This window comes from Pan troglodytes, chromosome 14 (assembly GCF_028858775.2).
Source record: "Pan troglodytes isolate AG18354 chromosome 14, NHGRI_mPanTro3-v2.0_pri, whole genome shotgun sequence".
NCBI classification, from domain to species: Eukaryota; Metazoa; Chordata; class Mammalia; order Primates; family Hominidae; genus Pan; species Pan troglodytes.
Window position 1 is genome coordinate 83419680 of NC_072412.2, and position 16699 is coordinate 83436378.

A 16699-nucleotide genomic window follows, 5' to 3' on the forward strand; every position below is an offset into this window, starting at 1 on the left:
TAGAATTACATATAGTTAATATTAAGAACATTTCCCTTAATTCCTAAAGATTAGGAAGATTATAAACTTGAGTTTTTCTTTTGACACTAATCCTTTTTTATATTGCAAAACACTAAATCCTTATGTGGAAATAGAAAATTGAAAACATTTCTAACGTAGAAACTCAAAATAAATTTTCATTATTATACAGGCATGTTGGCTTTAATCAAAGTAAGATTGATTTACTTTTTAAAAATGGATGTATAAATAGGACCCTAATTCACAAATTGTTTATTTTGTATATATTTTTTATTTAGATAAGTGGAAGTCAGTTAAGATAGTCCTATGAAAAGTTGCTTTGTCTTTTTTTTTTTTTTTTTAATTCTCTTCCCTTTCTCCTTCTGACAAGTCAACATCTGCTTCCATATAGCTAACTGCTGCTATTTTCTGCTTCTGTGACAGCTAGCCGATGGCGGAGTCTCTTCTCTTCAACTGCCTCACTGGCTTTTCCTTATAGTCCTGTTGCAAGACTCAGCCCTTATAGCAATGGCATTAATACTCCCAGCTTCTCTAAAACCTCAAATAAAGCAATACTAACACCTGAAAAAACAGGTAATATTTTAACTTCTTGACTAGCTGCTTGCTTTGTAATTCAGTTACTAAACACAGCTTAAATATTCATCTTTCATTTGAAAAGCTTGAGAGTAATCTTAAGAGTGGAGAGTTTGTGCTGCACACTTACTTTGGGTACAAAAGGCCTAGCACTAATTTGTACTCTAACACCATTGATCTACTGCTCTCAATTGTATGTAGCAGACAGTCTTCCCTCTTTAGCAAAAGTATATGCATGCAGTTCTGTATTTCCAAATGCTTATGTGCTTTTAAAATTAAATGTCAAACACAATTAAGGTAGTTTTTATTATTCAAGATTGTAAGTCTTTATTTTTTTTTAATTTTTTTCTGGTAGCTTTTAAATTTAGCTAAGGCTGTGTAGAAGAAAATAGTCATAGTGGCTTTTTATGAGATGAGGATCTCACCATTTTCTTATTTTTCTCAGCATTGGTGTGATTCCATTCCTATAGCCTTCTTCTATTTGTTCTTTGGTTCTTTTATCTGAAGCCATTGATTTTTTTATCCTCATGGGTGGCTATAAGTCTCCCGTGACTACTCTCTGGTCTATATTATGTGGGTGTTGTATATATTTCTGCATATGTATGTGTGCCTTTTAGATGTGATATTCTTACCCATTTGTAGCACTGCTGTTTGTACTCATTAAGAAATGGACCAGATTAAAATTTAATTTAAAAATATATTATCAGTTACTGTCAGACAAGTTTGTCTTATTATTAAAGTATACATGAATATATATTCTTATACCATGCCTTTAGATATATACATATCTAATAGGATGTAGATTTTAGCAGTAGTGAATTTTTTATTGTGATAAAAAATATAATGTGAAATCTACCCTCTTAACAATTTAAGTATATAGTACATGGTGACTTTTTAAATTGTGAAAATTCAATTTGAAAACAATGAACAAGTGGTTTTGTATATATGAATTGTGTACACATGATGTGCACGTTGACCATTAAATGGTGACATGTTGGTGATTTTTGTAACATGAAAACATGAGACAAATTGCTGACTGTTTATATATGAATTGTGAAGCATGTATAGATATCAGTCCTGCAGATGAAAGAACACACTTTTCCTTTGTGTTTCAGGTTACACTTCCAGGGGCTCCCCGCTCAGTCCCCAGTCATCTATCGACAGTGAGCTGAGTACTTCAGAATTGGAGGATGATTCTATCTCCATGGGATATAAATTACAGGACCTCACTGATGTTCAGATCATGGCTCGTCTGCAAGAAGAAAGTATGTGTTCTTTCTAAACTAGCAAAATGAGGCTTCCACTTGGAATATACAGGCAGAGGGGGAGGTTCAGGCATTTCTCTCCAAGTAATGGGCAAATAATTAGATTCTTTCTCTCATACTGTCCTACTTTTTAGGTGGAGCCAGTTATATGCTTCTCACACTATCATGAGGTGGTAGGACTTAGTCTGATGAAAACACATTGATACATGGACATTGCTGGTATTGTCACTGTGTAAACAGATGGACAGTTTCCTAAAAAACTAAAGGTGCAACTTCCATGTGGCCCAGCAAACTGCACTCTTGGATATTTATCCCAGAATAGTGGAAATTTGTGTTTACACAAAAACTTGCACATGAATGTTCTGAGCACCTTTATAGCCCAAAACTGGAATTAGCTTAGAAGGCCTTCAGTGGGTAAATGATTAAACCAATCATGTTACATCTATACCATGGAGTATAACTCAGCAATAAAGAGGAACAAACTACTGATAGACACAACATCTTGCTTGAAGCTCCAGGGAATCATGGTGAATAAAAAATTTGATCATAAGAGAGTGCATACTGTATAATTCCACACATATAACATTTTGAGATGACAAAATGTTAGGAACAGAGGACAGACTAGTGGTTGGTGGAGTTAGGTATAGGGCTTAGGGTCTCAAGAGGGTCTCGAAGCTGGAGGTAGTTATAAAAGGGCAACACAGGATTTTTGCAGTGTTGGTACTATTCATTGGTGGATCTTTGAACCTGTAGGTAATGAAATTGCATACAGCTTAATACTCTCTCTATCTCTTTCTGACACAGACACACACACACACCCCCACACACCTGCGAAAATCTGAATAAAATGAGTGGATTATATCACTGCCAATACCCTGGCTGTCATATTATTATAATTTTGCACAATGTTACCACTGGGGGAAACTGGGCAAAGTGTACAGTTTTGTTTTTTTTTAAGCACTGCATGTGAGTCTACAGTTATCTTAAAATTTCAGTTAAAATGCATTGACATACTTCTCCAGGTAAATAATTGTGAAAGAGTAGATAAGTAGAAATAGGATAGTTTTTCACTGGTTCTGTGATAAAGTTACAAAAAATTATCTGGGAGTGAACTAGTTGAAGGGCATTAATGGTATCAAAAGGCACAGAACTGGAGTGTTTGTTTTGGAGTTATCTTTTCCACCAACATAAGTAGAAATAATCAAGTATCATTTAAGCATAATAATTTCCTGTTTTCAGAATTAGTCAAGGCTTCTATGAGAAACATGGTAATGCTTATGCAGGATTTAATAAGATACATTTTTAAGGGGAAAAGTGGTTATTTTATATAATTATTTAGTAAAAGCAAATTTAAATACTCTTTCTAAAAATATATATGGCTAAAAGATTGTATGTCAGTTTCAGAAGTTAAGTAGTCAGGGATAGACCACTTTTTTAAAAAAATTGTAGTACTGGCAATGGGTTAAATAATGAGAACTTTGTAGTTTGACTATTTTTAGATGATTACCTTATAGGATGACCTAAAACTATTAGAAGTATTGAGGTGTCAGTGTGCTTTGAAAGAGATAATATTAGTAACATAAAAGAACAATAGAGAGATGACCTTGTGGGAAAATATTTGTACCTCGGCTTTTAAACTTTCCCTTTGACTTTAAAAGTTGGGGGTGGGGAGCAGAATGACTTCCTACTTGGGCAGAGATTTGAAGATTTTAGTTGTTTTAACTCATAGCAAACTATTCATAATGAGATGAATATTTCTTCCTAAGTTCCCCTTCTAAAATATCTCTTGATTTGAAAAGGGGAAATTGATAGATATTAACGAATGAGCTGTGGCAGGTATATATAATCCTCACTGGAATTGGGGCAATCTTTTTGCAAAACAGAATTGTCCAATATTAGATATCTGTTTCATAGGTAAATGTGATTATTGTCTTGGTAAACTTGTCAATTTAGTAAACTTGAGAACAAGATAATAAGTCTCTGTGAGTAATTTATTTGGCACAATTTTTCATCTAATACTTGGTTAATTATAACTAAATGTTAGCTAGATCAAAATACATGAGAGTACTATTTGTTATTTTATAGGTCTCAGGCAAGATTATGCTTCTACTTCAGCATCTGTATCAAGACATAGTTCCAGTGTGTCATTGAGTTCAGGAAAAAAAGGGACATGTAGTGATCAAGAATATGACCGATACAGTCTGGAGGATGAAGAGGAATTTGATCATTTGCCACCACCTCAGCCTCGTCTTCCAAGATGTTCCCCTTTCCAAAGAGGAATTCCCCATTCACAGACTTTCTCCAGCATTCGGGAGTGTAGGAGGAGCCCCAGTTCCCAGTATTTTCCTTCAAATAATTACCAGCAGCAACAGTATTATTCACCTCAAGCCCAAACTCCAGATCAGCAACCAAATAGGACCAATGGAGGTAGGTTGTATGTTTTTTTGGTATTTGATATGCTTTAATTTTTTTATATGTGGTCAAGAAATGGTTTTTGTGTTTTTGTTTTTGTTTTTGAGACAGAATCTGTCTCTGTCTCCTAGGTTGGAGTGCAGTGGCACGATCTCAGCTCACTGCAACCTCCACCTCCCAGGTTCAAACGATTCTCCTGCCTCAGCCTTCCAAGTAGCCGGGGTACAGGCATGTGTCATTATGCCTGGCTAATTTATTTTTTATTTTTTATTTTTTATTTTTAGTAGAGATGGGGTTTCACCCTGTTGACCAGGCTGGTCTTGAACCACTAACCTCAGGTAATCTGCCCGCCTTAGCCTCCCAAAGTGCTGGGATGACAGCCACCATACCCGGCCAACAAATGGTTTTAAGAGAAATATAGATAATTGGTCAATGTTTCTCAGATTAAAAATCATCCTCCAGACCTTCTCAGTTTGGTCTAAATTTGCGTCTCTAATTGACTGGCTTCTGATTACGTGTCCCAGATTTATAAACGCACAGCTTCAAGAAAACCTTCATGACATAGCTGGCTTGGAATGAGTTATAAATGTGCGGCATCTCTGCATTGTTGCTGGTGCCTGTGGCACAGGCAGGGTTGTACAAGCTGAGAAGTTTGTGGTCAAGCCCATGGAGGCAAAGTCTGTGAGTTGTCATTCCTTACCTTGTCCACAGCCTTCAGTCTCTTACTGTCTGTTCCTAGCACAGAGTGAGGTTGTAAGCATGAATGATGATGCTTGCAGAGGATGCTGCTCTTACACAGCCAGATCTAGGCAAGTTTGGGATGTGTCTTTCCCTCTGATCTCCTGACATCTAGAATTAAGATCTGTGTAGCAGCAGGAACATGGAGGTTGCTTTCCATTAACATTTGACAGGGTAATGGGAAATTCATCTGTCTTGTCAACATGGTGGGTTGCTGTCTGTGTCATTCTTTTATTCTATCTCTTCATCATTTATCTTTCTTCCACACTTGCAGGAGTTGGACTCTGACTTCTAAGAACTATGGGAGAAGCAATCATGTAATATTCTAAGCCTGTTGTGTTTTTGTACTAATGATCACCTGAACCCTCACACACAAATTCTATATATTATGGAGAAACAAACCAATAAAAAATAATGTATAATTATACAATTACAGTTCTTAATTATTATATAGCACTATTTCTCAAAGCTGGGTCCAGATGTGATCAAATGGTCTTTAAAAATATTTATAGGCCAAATATAAATTTTGTATTAGTGATCAGCCATAACCCTGTATTTAGTTTTTACCCTTTCTTCCTTTATACTTGTATCATTCATGCTGATGCTAATTAAGAGATCATTTGGAAATATTTAAAATTTTGTATTTGTAATTTCTCTTACTACCTCGAGATTTCAAGTTTAAAGGAGTGGTGGCTAAAAAATGTCATCATGACTAACATATTAAAGCTCATAGATCAGAAAGACAATGTATTCCATGTGCTTAGTGGAAGTCATAACATCTTATTAAAATTGAGAGGGCACCTAGAGTCATTTCCCTAAAGCTTTTTTTTTTTTTTTTTTTTTTTACTTAAAGTGTTTTAGAACATCGTAGTCAAGTTGCCAAGCAGATGCTAGCTCTGCATCTTGATTGATATTGTCAATGGGATCATTTTTCTCCACTTAGCTGTTTGTTGCACCTCAGAAAAGTGGTATTCACTTCCATCAAACACCGTTTGAAAAGGATTAGGTTTCTGTGAATCCTGTGCTGGGATACTCTTCACAGGAAAGTGGAGACATATCACAGTTTAGGTCCCTTTATGGTAGTTTTATTTTGCCTAAAATGTCTAGTTTTCACAATACAAGAAAAATGGAATACAAAGGCAATTTTCTGGATATGACTTCTGACTAATTAGCTTAATGGTTGAGAGCAGAGGCTCTGAAGTCCAGTAGATCCTGTGTTTCTCAACTCTCTAAGGTTCGGTTTCCCTAACTAAAATGTGGACAAGATGATATCTGTCTCTTAGGAAACTTAGGTATAATTTCACACCAAACCATCTGGTACACATTTTCTCCACCTAAATATATTATAAGGAATAAATGAAATAATGAATGTTACATTGCATGTAGCCTGGAGTGGATGTGCTGAATAAAGGTTGTCTTCTCCCCTTTTGTTTTTAAACTTTTATTAACATATGATTCAGATGTCCTAGCCTGCATTTGTTACTATAGAATATTGAGCAAAAAACTGAAATAAGAATGGTAACTTTGAAGCTAATCTATTAAATATTTTTCTAAATTATCAAAATAATATAGATAGAAAATAATTGTAAACTGTTGATTCATTTTAAAATAATTGAGAATAAACTAGAAATGTATATTAATATTTACTGCTTTTGTAGTTCCTACACTGCCCAGATTTAAAGAGATGGTTCATAAAACTTTCTGGGATATTTCTGAGATTCATAGAATTAAAAGAAGCATAACTGGAATAACTTGCTAAATATCAAAATGACTCAACTTGTAGAATCTTTACCAACTTTTTTATAATTCTACGGTATGGCAGGGTTACTGGAGGCATGATGTAGTCCTTATTATCATGAGGACCTCCCCTGGAGCCTGTGTTGCCTGGATGCCTAGATCTAGCTGTTTGGTGGACAATGAGTGTCTCCTTTAGTCCTAAAGATTCCTGAGTCTTTGTTCATAGAGTGGTGAGTCTTGCTGCCTCTTTAATGTGAGCAAGCTCATTTGAATTCTTTACTTGGTCTATTCTTCCAGTTTCCTGCTGCATCTCAGCCCTTGAAGATTAAACTGCTGATTTCTTGTGAAGATAGAAATAGAACATTACTTTTGGTTCCCTGAACTTTAAAGAATATGTGGTTATTAAAACGTTCCACATTGTTTGACAGGAAATGTACCTCATTTCCAGATGGTCTGACACAAGTTGGAGATCACAGCTTTGTTCCAAGGGGAATAGTGTCCTAAATATTTACACTTGGAAGACCTTATTTTTAAGAGCATATTTCAAGATTAAAGCTTTGTGAAACTGACTTGTTGCTTAAATATGAGTAAAGATTGGTTTTAAAGACTAACACAGATTAGAGGCATAGCCAAATGTAACGTGTGGACCTTGATTGGATCATGGTTTAGAGGAAAAAGCTTGTGAAAGATATTCTTGGGATGTCTGAAAAATTTTGTATGCAGATTATCATATGATATTGTTAATTTGTTTACATGCGATTACAGTATTGTGATTCTATAGAATTTTCTCAGGAGATCAATATGCATTTAAAGTGTCAAGATGTCTGAAGTTTTATCTTGTTTAGCAAAGCAAACAAAAGTACATGTGGAGATGAATTAAATATGGCAAAATTGAAACAACCAGTATAGCCAGGTGGAAAAACAGGTGTTTATGATACTATTTTTTAACATTTCTATATGTATGAAAACTATTATAGTAAATAGTTGGAGAGAGATTTTAAAAAGAAATATAGAAGCTCAATTAATTTTCTCAATAGCATATAATTATGTTCCTGTGCCTCCCTGCTGCTTAAAAATATATGTATTGGAAATATGTATAGTGAAAATAGTCTAGTACTGATAGAGGCTGACTTTTTTACACCAGTTTTTGTAATAGTCAAAAGATCTAGATATGGCCACTAAGATTATGTAGAGATGAATCCTTCTAATTCCTCCCTTCTTACTACACACTGTCTGCCAAATCATACACATAATATTTGCTGATATATAAAGTACCTGCTCTGTGAGGCTGGGAACTTTAATAGGAATTTGGGAATACGAGATGTATGATTGTTAAAAATAGGCATCAAGAAGATAATGAGGAAAATTGCCAAGGAATCTAACAGTCAGTGGCAATATTTGAGCATCCTTACTCTAGAACTACACACAGAAAGTAATGTGTGAGAGGTAGATACTTCCAGCTGGGAAGTCCATAGAAAAGCTTCTCTATGGTGGGGATAATTGTGCCAATTCTTAAAGTATTAGTAAGAGCCACATGAGTAAAATATTCTTTTGTGCTTTCTACCATAGCACTCTCTACAATTTTTTATGCTTTCTTATTATACATATTATCTAAGTATACTTATTGTGCTTGTTTAATCTTCTGCCTTTTCCACCCCAAGGTAGCAAAAATTGCTGGACATGGCAACATTTAATAGGTATTAGTAATGTCAAAGGAGTAGTGTATGAAAGGGGAATAAGAAGAGCTGAGTTTGATTTTGACTTGAATGCCTTTTGGATTAGTATTCAAGTATATCATTATTTTCTGGTTTTGCTTGAAAGAAAATGACCACAAGATTGAATGCTCTGATATGTGCACTTTAGTGTTTTGCGGTATATATCAATAAAGATAAAAATATCTTGTAAGTTGGAGGGGTGAAAAAAACTTTAGATATTACAATGATTTATGATCTTCCATGGTTTACCCCTATCAAAATGTTAATCTTTAATATTTATTTTATTTGGGAAAAAATTTAATTTTAAGTTTAATTAAATTTATTTTAGATTTTCTCTTTAGGATCAACAATGGGTGGGGAAGGATTGAGAAGCACTGGTCTAGACTATAAACCTAGACCATAAATCTTGACTATAAACTCAATGAGACTCGGGACTGTATCTGCCTAATACACTATGGTATCCCCAACAGCTCACAGAGTGTCTGGTATTTAGTGTAAACACAATAGATGTTTGTTCCCTTGTTCATTTGTTCCTTCTCCAAAGTGAGGTTGGGTGTCCACATGGAGGGACCAGCCTGCTCACAGGTATGAGAGAGTTCTCCCCTGTGGTTGGGGAGCAGGCTGAGAGGCCAGGCTGGAGAAGTATAAAGAGCCTGGGCCTTGAAGCCCTCATCTGGGCTGTGCTCAGGAGCTTGGCCTTTCAGAAGAGGGAGCAGGGGAGGAATTGAGGAGTTGGAGGGATTTCAGCAAGTGGGTGATGCGTGCTGTGCTCTAGGAAGAGTGGAATCGGCTGTATGGGAGATGGATGGGAGAAACAAGACACAAGGGTACATGGAGACCAATTAAGAGAATTTTGTGAAAATGTAAGTGATCAATAATGAGGTAAGAACTAGGTGGTAGTGGAAGATTCACTAAATGTTTATGAGGCAGAATTAACAGGACTTGGAAAGTATGGTGCAAAGAGAAGGTGAATCTTGGGAGACTCCCAGACTTTTGGATTAGGTGATGTGCTGGACAGGGCTACAATTTATGGATCCAAGTAATGCAGAAGGAGTAGTGTGTGAAGGGGAGAAAGAAATGAATTCAGTACTTGAATTAGTTTTGTCCTTGAATTAGTTATGGCTTAGTACTCGTATATATGCTTTTTTTTTTCAGTTTAAATGACCTGACATAGGTACTTTAGTTTTTGGGGGATGTGTATTGATCAAGGAAAAAGTGTCTCATAGAGTTGTGGTCTTGTGGCTGGCTTATTTCACATGTGTTATTTCACACATCTCAACATTGAGATCTGTATGTGACTCTCTGCTGCCTCTTGGTGGCAGAAGATGAACTTAGCAAGGCAAAAAAATTGAAGCATTCTCTTGGTCTTTTTTATCTGCAAACATTTGGTGGCGTACTCATGAAAGTTAAAACTTTCCAGAGATTAATGTGGTCATGTTAATGTGATGAGTGGATATTTCAAGACATCTGAAGTTTGAATTTTATTAATTTGTTCCATTTTGATATGGTAGCAAAAGATTCAGTAAATGTTGGTTTTGATTCTTCTAGGGTTCTTTTTTTTTTTTTTTTTAAGAAGCATGTAACTTAATTTCTGGGGTTGTTTTGGTAAATTTAATGGCTATAAGATTATTTTCTAACTTTTTAAATATAGTTTTAGCCACTTATTGAATAGGAACAGATAGCTAACTGCTTAGCTAGTCCCTATGTCTTTTTATAGAAGTCTCGTTCTCCTTTAACACATTGTATTAGTTAGGGTTCTCTAGAGGGACAGAACTAACAGGATAAATGTATATATGAAGGGGCATTTATTAAGGAGTATTGACTCACACGATCACAAGGTGAGGTCCCATGATAGGCTGTCTGCAAGCTGAGGAGCAAGGAAGACAGTCGGAGTCCCAAATCCTCAAAAGTAGGGAAGCCGCCAGTGCAGCCTTCAGTCTGTGGCCAAAGGCCTGAGAGATCCTGGCAAACCACTGATGTAAGTCCAAGAGTCCACAAGCTGAAGAACTTGGAGTCTGATGCTCGAGGGTAGGAAGCATCCAGCACAGGAGAAAGGTGAAGTCTGCTCCTTCTGCATTCTTCTGCGCTTTTATCCTAGCCATGCTGGCAGCTGATTAGATGGTGCCTATCCAGATGGAGGGTGGGTCTACCCCTCCCAGTCCACTGACTCAAATGTTAATCTCCTTTGGCAACACCCTCACAGACACACCCAGGAGCAATGCTTTACATCCTTCAATCCAATCAAGTTGGCGCTCAATATTAACCATCACACATGCTTATTTGGTGGGAACCCTTCTGGTTGGGAAGGGTGTTTTCCTGTACAATAGGTTAGAAAGCTTGATCATCAACATGTAATAATTTTTATTTATTATTGAGCACAATATGACTTTTGTTATTTGCTTTTGAAAGCTAGTACTTTGGTTGCATAACATCTGTCATTTTTAACTTAGTAAAATTCTTTTCCAGATAAGCTCCGAAGAAGTATGCCTAACCTAGCCCGGATGCCAAGTACAACTGCCATTAGTAGCAACGTTAGTTCTCCAGTCACCGTGCGAAATAGTCAGAGTTTTGACTCAAGCTTGCATGGAGCTGGAAATGGAATTTCAAGAATACAATCTTGTAGTGAGTATAATTATTTGATATAATTATATATTGTATAATTGTATAATTTTTTATAATTTTTAATTGTAAGGAAAATATCTGTTTTATTTCTTTATATTTACTTGAAAGAACAGTAAACTTTTTTCCTTGCCGTGTAACTTATTTTTTTATTTCACCATTAGAGTTGAATAGTATTTTTACTATTCAACTTACCAGTGCCTATGGTATAAATTACTTACCAGTGCCTGTGGTATCAATTAATAATAGTAAATTGTTATTTGTATAATAATAGTAAATTATTTGTAGTCCTTTATATCCTAGGATAGTAGAAGTACTACATGGTGATTGATTTATCCACTCATCATACAAAAATTGTTTTCCTTGCAGATCCTCCTCCTTCTAGCTGTCTACCTGAATAAGCACACTTAATTCTGTTTAGCCGTTCCTTTTGTCTTCTTTTTCACCTGTGCATACTTTTGTCTTTTTCCCCCTAAATGAAGTTATATTTTAGAGTGTCTAAAGTAGTTTTTGTCCACTCTATTTTAGCTTACTCCACATTCTGTTACTTACTTTCTATGTTTTACCCAGCAGGGAGTGACACAGTTAGCATTAGGCCTAGTGCTGTGTATCTTCACTTTATGTGGGGACGTGCTGCTTCGGCATCCCCCCATTCCTACTCATGCTGTCTATATGGGTTGTTGCAGTTAAGTCTTACACTGACTTCCAGGAGGAAGGCACAAGGTTATATTACCAGTATTCATAAAAATGCCCAAACTTGGGAGGCTGAGCATGTTCTGAGTGTACTGGCCAAGAGTCATCAACCGGATGTTTTAAGTCTGCATCCAAAATGGTTTGTAGCTTTTCTCCCTCAAACTTAGTTTTAGGTGTCAGGTTGTATCTCCCTAACATGCAGCGATCTTTCATTTCTTTATGTTTTAGTTCCTAACAACCAAGTGACATCATTTACTCTGTACAAGGAACTGTGCTAACTAGTTTATATTCATTATCTTATTTAGTTCTACCAACAACTCTATGAATTAGTTTCTACTGCCATTCTTATTTTGTGGAAGAGGAAACAGTTCTGATAGGTTAAGGAACAGTTTGTCTAAGGCCATGCAGTTGGAAGAGCAGAGAGGCAGACCTAGGTCTGGTTACTCCCAGAGCTTTTAACTGCTATCATATTCTAGCTCCACGTGCTGTTCTTCTCTGCCTAGCATTCTTCCTTTTCCTTCTTCGTTCAGTTTACTCCTATTTACTTTTATAACACAGTCCAAATACCATGCCTTTGGAAGTCTTCATTGCTTACTTAATCACCCTAACACACTTTCTCAAATACCCCCTAAACAATGCTAGAGTGGATTAGATTTTCGGTGCTTACCTCTGTTATTCAATGTACTGTGTTTTACTATTAATATGTTTGTCTTCCTTACTAGATTGTAAGCTCCCTCTGGGCTTGGGCCATCATTTATTTGATTTTCTGTTCCCAGTGCCTGACGTATTGCCAGAACATAAGGAACTCTTAGTGAATGCTTGAATGAATGCCACAGGATTCTATGTTAAGGCTTGACCTATTAAATATTTAGAACCAATGACTTGTATAAGGACACATAAACAACCTATGAAATTTGCCAATAGTAGAAACCGAGAGAACTAACAACTCATTTTATGTCAGGAGGTTAGGAGAATGGGCCAAATGTATCATGAAGAAATTTAGCTGATAGAAATATACAATTCTATGTCTGAATTACAAAAATCAGTAACGTACCAGCCTAGGCAATATGATGAAACCCCGTCTCTACAAAAAATACAAAAATTAGCCAGGCATAGTGGCACATGTCAGTAGTCCTAGCTACTTGGAAGGCCAAGGTAGGAGGATCACTTGAGCCTGGGAGGTTGAGTCTGCAGTGAGCCAAGATTGCACCACTGCACTCCAGCCTGGGCAATAGATAGAATGAGACCCTGTCTTGAAAAAAGAAAAAAAAAAATCAATAGTGTAAGTGTGGGAGGGGAGAAATACAGTTTGGAGAATAGCAAATATAGTAACAATTAGGAATTTTTGTTGACTCCAACTCAATGTGTATTAGTAGCAGATGTGAGTGCCAGAAAAATGTATGTAGCCCAAAATAGAATGTACACTGCAAAGAATGTTCAGCCTTGATTGAAGTGCCCCCAAAATGACGGGAAAATGTCAAAAGGATACAGGAACCAAGTTGAAGGAACCTCCTAATGGCCAAATTTGGGGCAGTTTGAGCCACAGAGTAAATAATTATAGTAATGGATTATAACTGATGGAATAAAATAAATATGCATGGGTTCATACTTAATTGGATAAATAGAGGGGAACATCCTCTTTGTAGTAGATTCCAATTCATGCGTGTAAAAGCAATGAGGAAAATATAAAAATCATCATTTCTAAGTCAAGCATAATACTGAGAGAAAGCCCCCAAGAAGAATATTAATGTGTAGGAGAAGGAGGACTCTCATAACTTTTGTTTCAAATCTTAAGATTATGTTCTCATTTACTTTCATTTCTGAGCATTCTAAGCCACTGTTCTTTATGCATTCTAAGTTCTTATCATGACAATTTCTGGTTCTGGGCCATTTTGCTTTCTGGAAAGAACAGAGGTAGGATAGAGAGTTGGAAAGGCTGCAAGTATAGAAGGAGGAACACAGTTGTAGTCAAAGACCTGGTTTTGGGTCTTTTCTTAATCATAAATTATTTGGAAAGTTAAGTATTCTTTCTCAGTCTTGTTTTCTTAGTTGTAAAATTAGGATTATGCCTATTAATTCTAACTAGTTTCTCTTATGTGTTTTTTTTTAAATCAAGGGTGGTTATATATGTTACATGTAGGAGAGATAGTAGGACTCTATTCCTGAATAAACTGTTCTGTAATTTCATTTCAAATGAAATTGGTTGGCATTTCATTGACTCTGCAGATCAATTTTTGGAAGATCTTAACAATATTAAGTCTTTGCATCCATTAATATGTAATAGTCCTTCATTGACTCAGGTCTTTAATATCAGTGAAGTTTTGTAGCTTTCTATATAGAGGTTTTATGTTTCTATAGTTAAATTAATTTCTAGGTATTGTGATTTTTAATAAGTAGTATTTTTATAAATAGTATTTCCTCAGGTTTCTTTCAGTTTCTACTAGTTTGCTGGTATTTTGAATATAATTGATTTTTGTGTTTTGATATTGAATCCAGCAACTTTGCTAAATTAATATCTCCTAATAGTTACCCAACATAATGAGTGCATATGATCACCAAAACACGTTCAAGGAGGTTCATAAAACCCCAAATTAGAAATAACCTAGCTTTCTGTCATCAGGGGAATAATCACATTTATACAATGGAATACTAATTAGTAATACAGCAACACAGGTGAATCTCACAGACAAAGTGTCGAGTGAAAGAAGCCAGATTAAAAGGTTAACATGCTAATAAGTCTATTCTTAGGAAGCTCAAAATAGGGAAAAACAGTCTGTTGTGATAAAAGTGGGAATAACACTTACCTTTGGGGGAGTTTTGACTAGGAAGAGGCATGAGAGAGCATTGTAAGTTGCTGGTGATGCTTTTTATCTTGATAGGATTAGTGGTTACATGAACATATTCACTTTGAAAATTCACTGAGCTGTAGACTTAAGATGTATGTATTTTATGTATATTATGCTTCAGAAGAAATTGAGCCAAATTCATGTGTTGAAGGTTTTTAAAAAATTAACACTTTTTTTGAGCAGTTTTCAGTTTATAGAAAAATTGAACAGGAAGTACAAAGAATTCCCATGTAATCCCTCACCCTCTGTATCTTCCTACTTTCCCCTATTATTAACATCTTGTGTTAGTGCAGTAGACTTGTTACAGTTGCTGAACTAGTATATTAAACATTTGCATGGTTAAAAACTAGCAAATTAAGGCATTACAGAATTGATTAGAAAGAATCTTAGAGATGATTCGTCAACCAAGAGAACTTTGCTGTGTCACAAAGCTAAATGGGAACACACCTAAGGGAGGATCTTACAGAGACTTTATTTTTATAAAGCTTTTTGACTACTATACACATGTATCAACATTTCTTTTTTTTTTCTTATTTCAATAGTTTTTGGGGTATAGCTGGTTTTTGGTTACATGGATAAGTTATTTAGTGGTGATTTCTGAGATTTTGGTGCACCTGTTACCGAAGTAGTGTACACTGTACCCAATATGTAGTTTTTATCCCTCACCACCCTCCCAGACTTCCCCACAAGTCCCCAGAGTCCATTATCTCATTCTTATGCCTTTACATCCTCATAGCTAAGCTCCCACTTACATGAGAGAACATACGATATTTACTTTTCCACTCCTGAGTTATTTCACTTAGAATAATGGCCTCTGGCTCCATCAAAGTTGCTGCAAAATATTAATTTGTTTCTTTTTATGGGTGAGTAGTATTCCTTGGTGTATATATACCACAGTTCTTTATCCACCCGTTGGTTGATGGGCACTTAGGTTGGTTCTATATCTAAGCCGTTGCAAATGCTGCTGCTATAAACATGCGTATGAATGTGTCTTTTTTTTCAAATAATGACATCTTTTCCTTTGGGTAGATACCCAGTAGTGGGATTGCTGGATCAAATGGTAATTCTACTTTTAGTTCTTTAAGGAACCTTCATACTGTTTTCCATAGTGGGTCTACTAATTTACACTCCCACCAGCAGTGTAAAAGTGTTCCCTTTTTGCCACATCCACACCGAATCTATTGTTTTTGACTTTTTAATTATGGCCATTCTTGCAGGGTAAGGTGGTATCTCATTGTGGTTTTAATTTGCATTTCCCTAACGATTAGTGATGTTGAGCATTTTTTCATTTGTTGGCTGTGTATCTTTTTTTGAGAAATGTCAATTCATGCTCTTTGCCCACTTTTTGATGGGATTAGTTGTTTTTTTTTCTTGTTGATTTATTTGAGTTCCTTGTAGATTCTAGCTATTAGTCCTTTATCAGATGCATAGTTTGCAGATTTTTTTTTTCTACTCTGAGTTGTCTGTTTACTCACTGATTATTTATTTTGGTGTGCAGAAGCTTTTTAGTTTAATTAGGTCCCATTTGTTTATTTTTGTTTGAGTTGCCTTTGCTTTTGGGATTTTAGTCATGATTTCTTTGTCTAAGCCAATGTCCAGAATAATTTTTCCAATATTATCTTCTAGAATTTTTATGGCTTCAGGTCTTATATTTAAGTCTTTGATCCATTTTGAGTTGATTTTTGTATAAGGTGAGGGGTAGGGATTCAGTTTCATTCTTCTACATGTGGCTTGCCAGTTTTCCCAGCACCATTTACTGAATAGGGTGTCCTTTCCCCAATTTATGTTTTTGTATGCTTTATTGAAGATCAGTTGGCTGTAAGTATTAGGGTTTATTTCTGGGTTCTCTATTCTGTTCAATTGGTCGATATGCCTATTTTTATAGCAGTACCATGCTGTTTTGGTAACTATAGCCTTGTAGTATAATTTGAAGTCAGTTAATGTGGTACCTCTAGACTTGTTCTTTTTGCTTAGTCTTGCTTTGGCTATGTGGGCCGTTTTTTGGTTCCATATGAATTTTAGGATTGTTTTTTCTAGTTCTGTGAAGAATGATGATGGTATTTTGATAGAATTGCATTGAATC

The 16699-nt window shown here is 35.7% G+C and overlaps 1 protein-coding gene across 6 annotated transcripts in view; it reads left to right on the forward strand.

Moving 5' to 3' along the window:
• The window catches only part of SLAIN1 (SLAIN motif family member 1), a 66667-nt gene that overhangs the window by 44859 nt on the left and 5109 nt on the right, over positions 1–16699 (forward strand). For 3 of the 6 annotated variants that reach the window (XM_024348303.3, XM_024348304.3, XM_063792242.1), the window contains 4 exons: positions 442–591; positions 1707–1856; positions 3942–4283; positions 10925–11080. In XM_024348303.3, the coding sequence (XP_024204071.3) occupies positions 442–591; positions 1707–1856; positions 3942–4283; positions 10925–11080 (798 nt within the window). The remainder of the gene's footprint in view (positions 1–441; positions 592–1706; positions 1857–3941; positions 4284–10924; positions 11081–16699) is intronic. The other 3 variants (XM_024348306.3, XM_024348305.3, XM_024348308.3) reach the window with 1 other exon arrangement.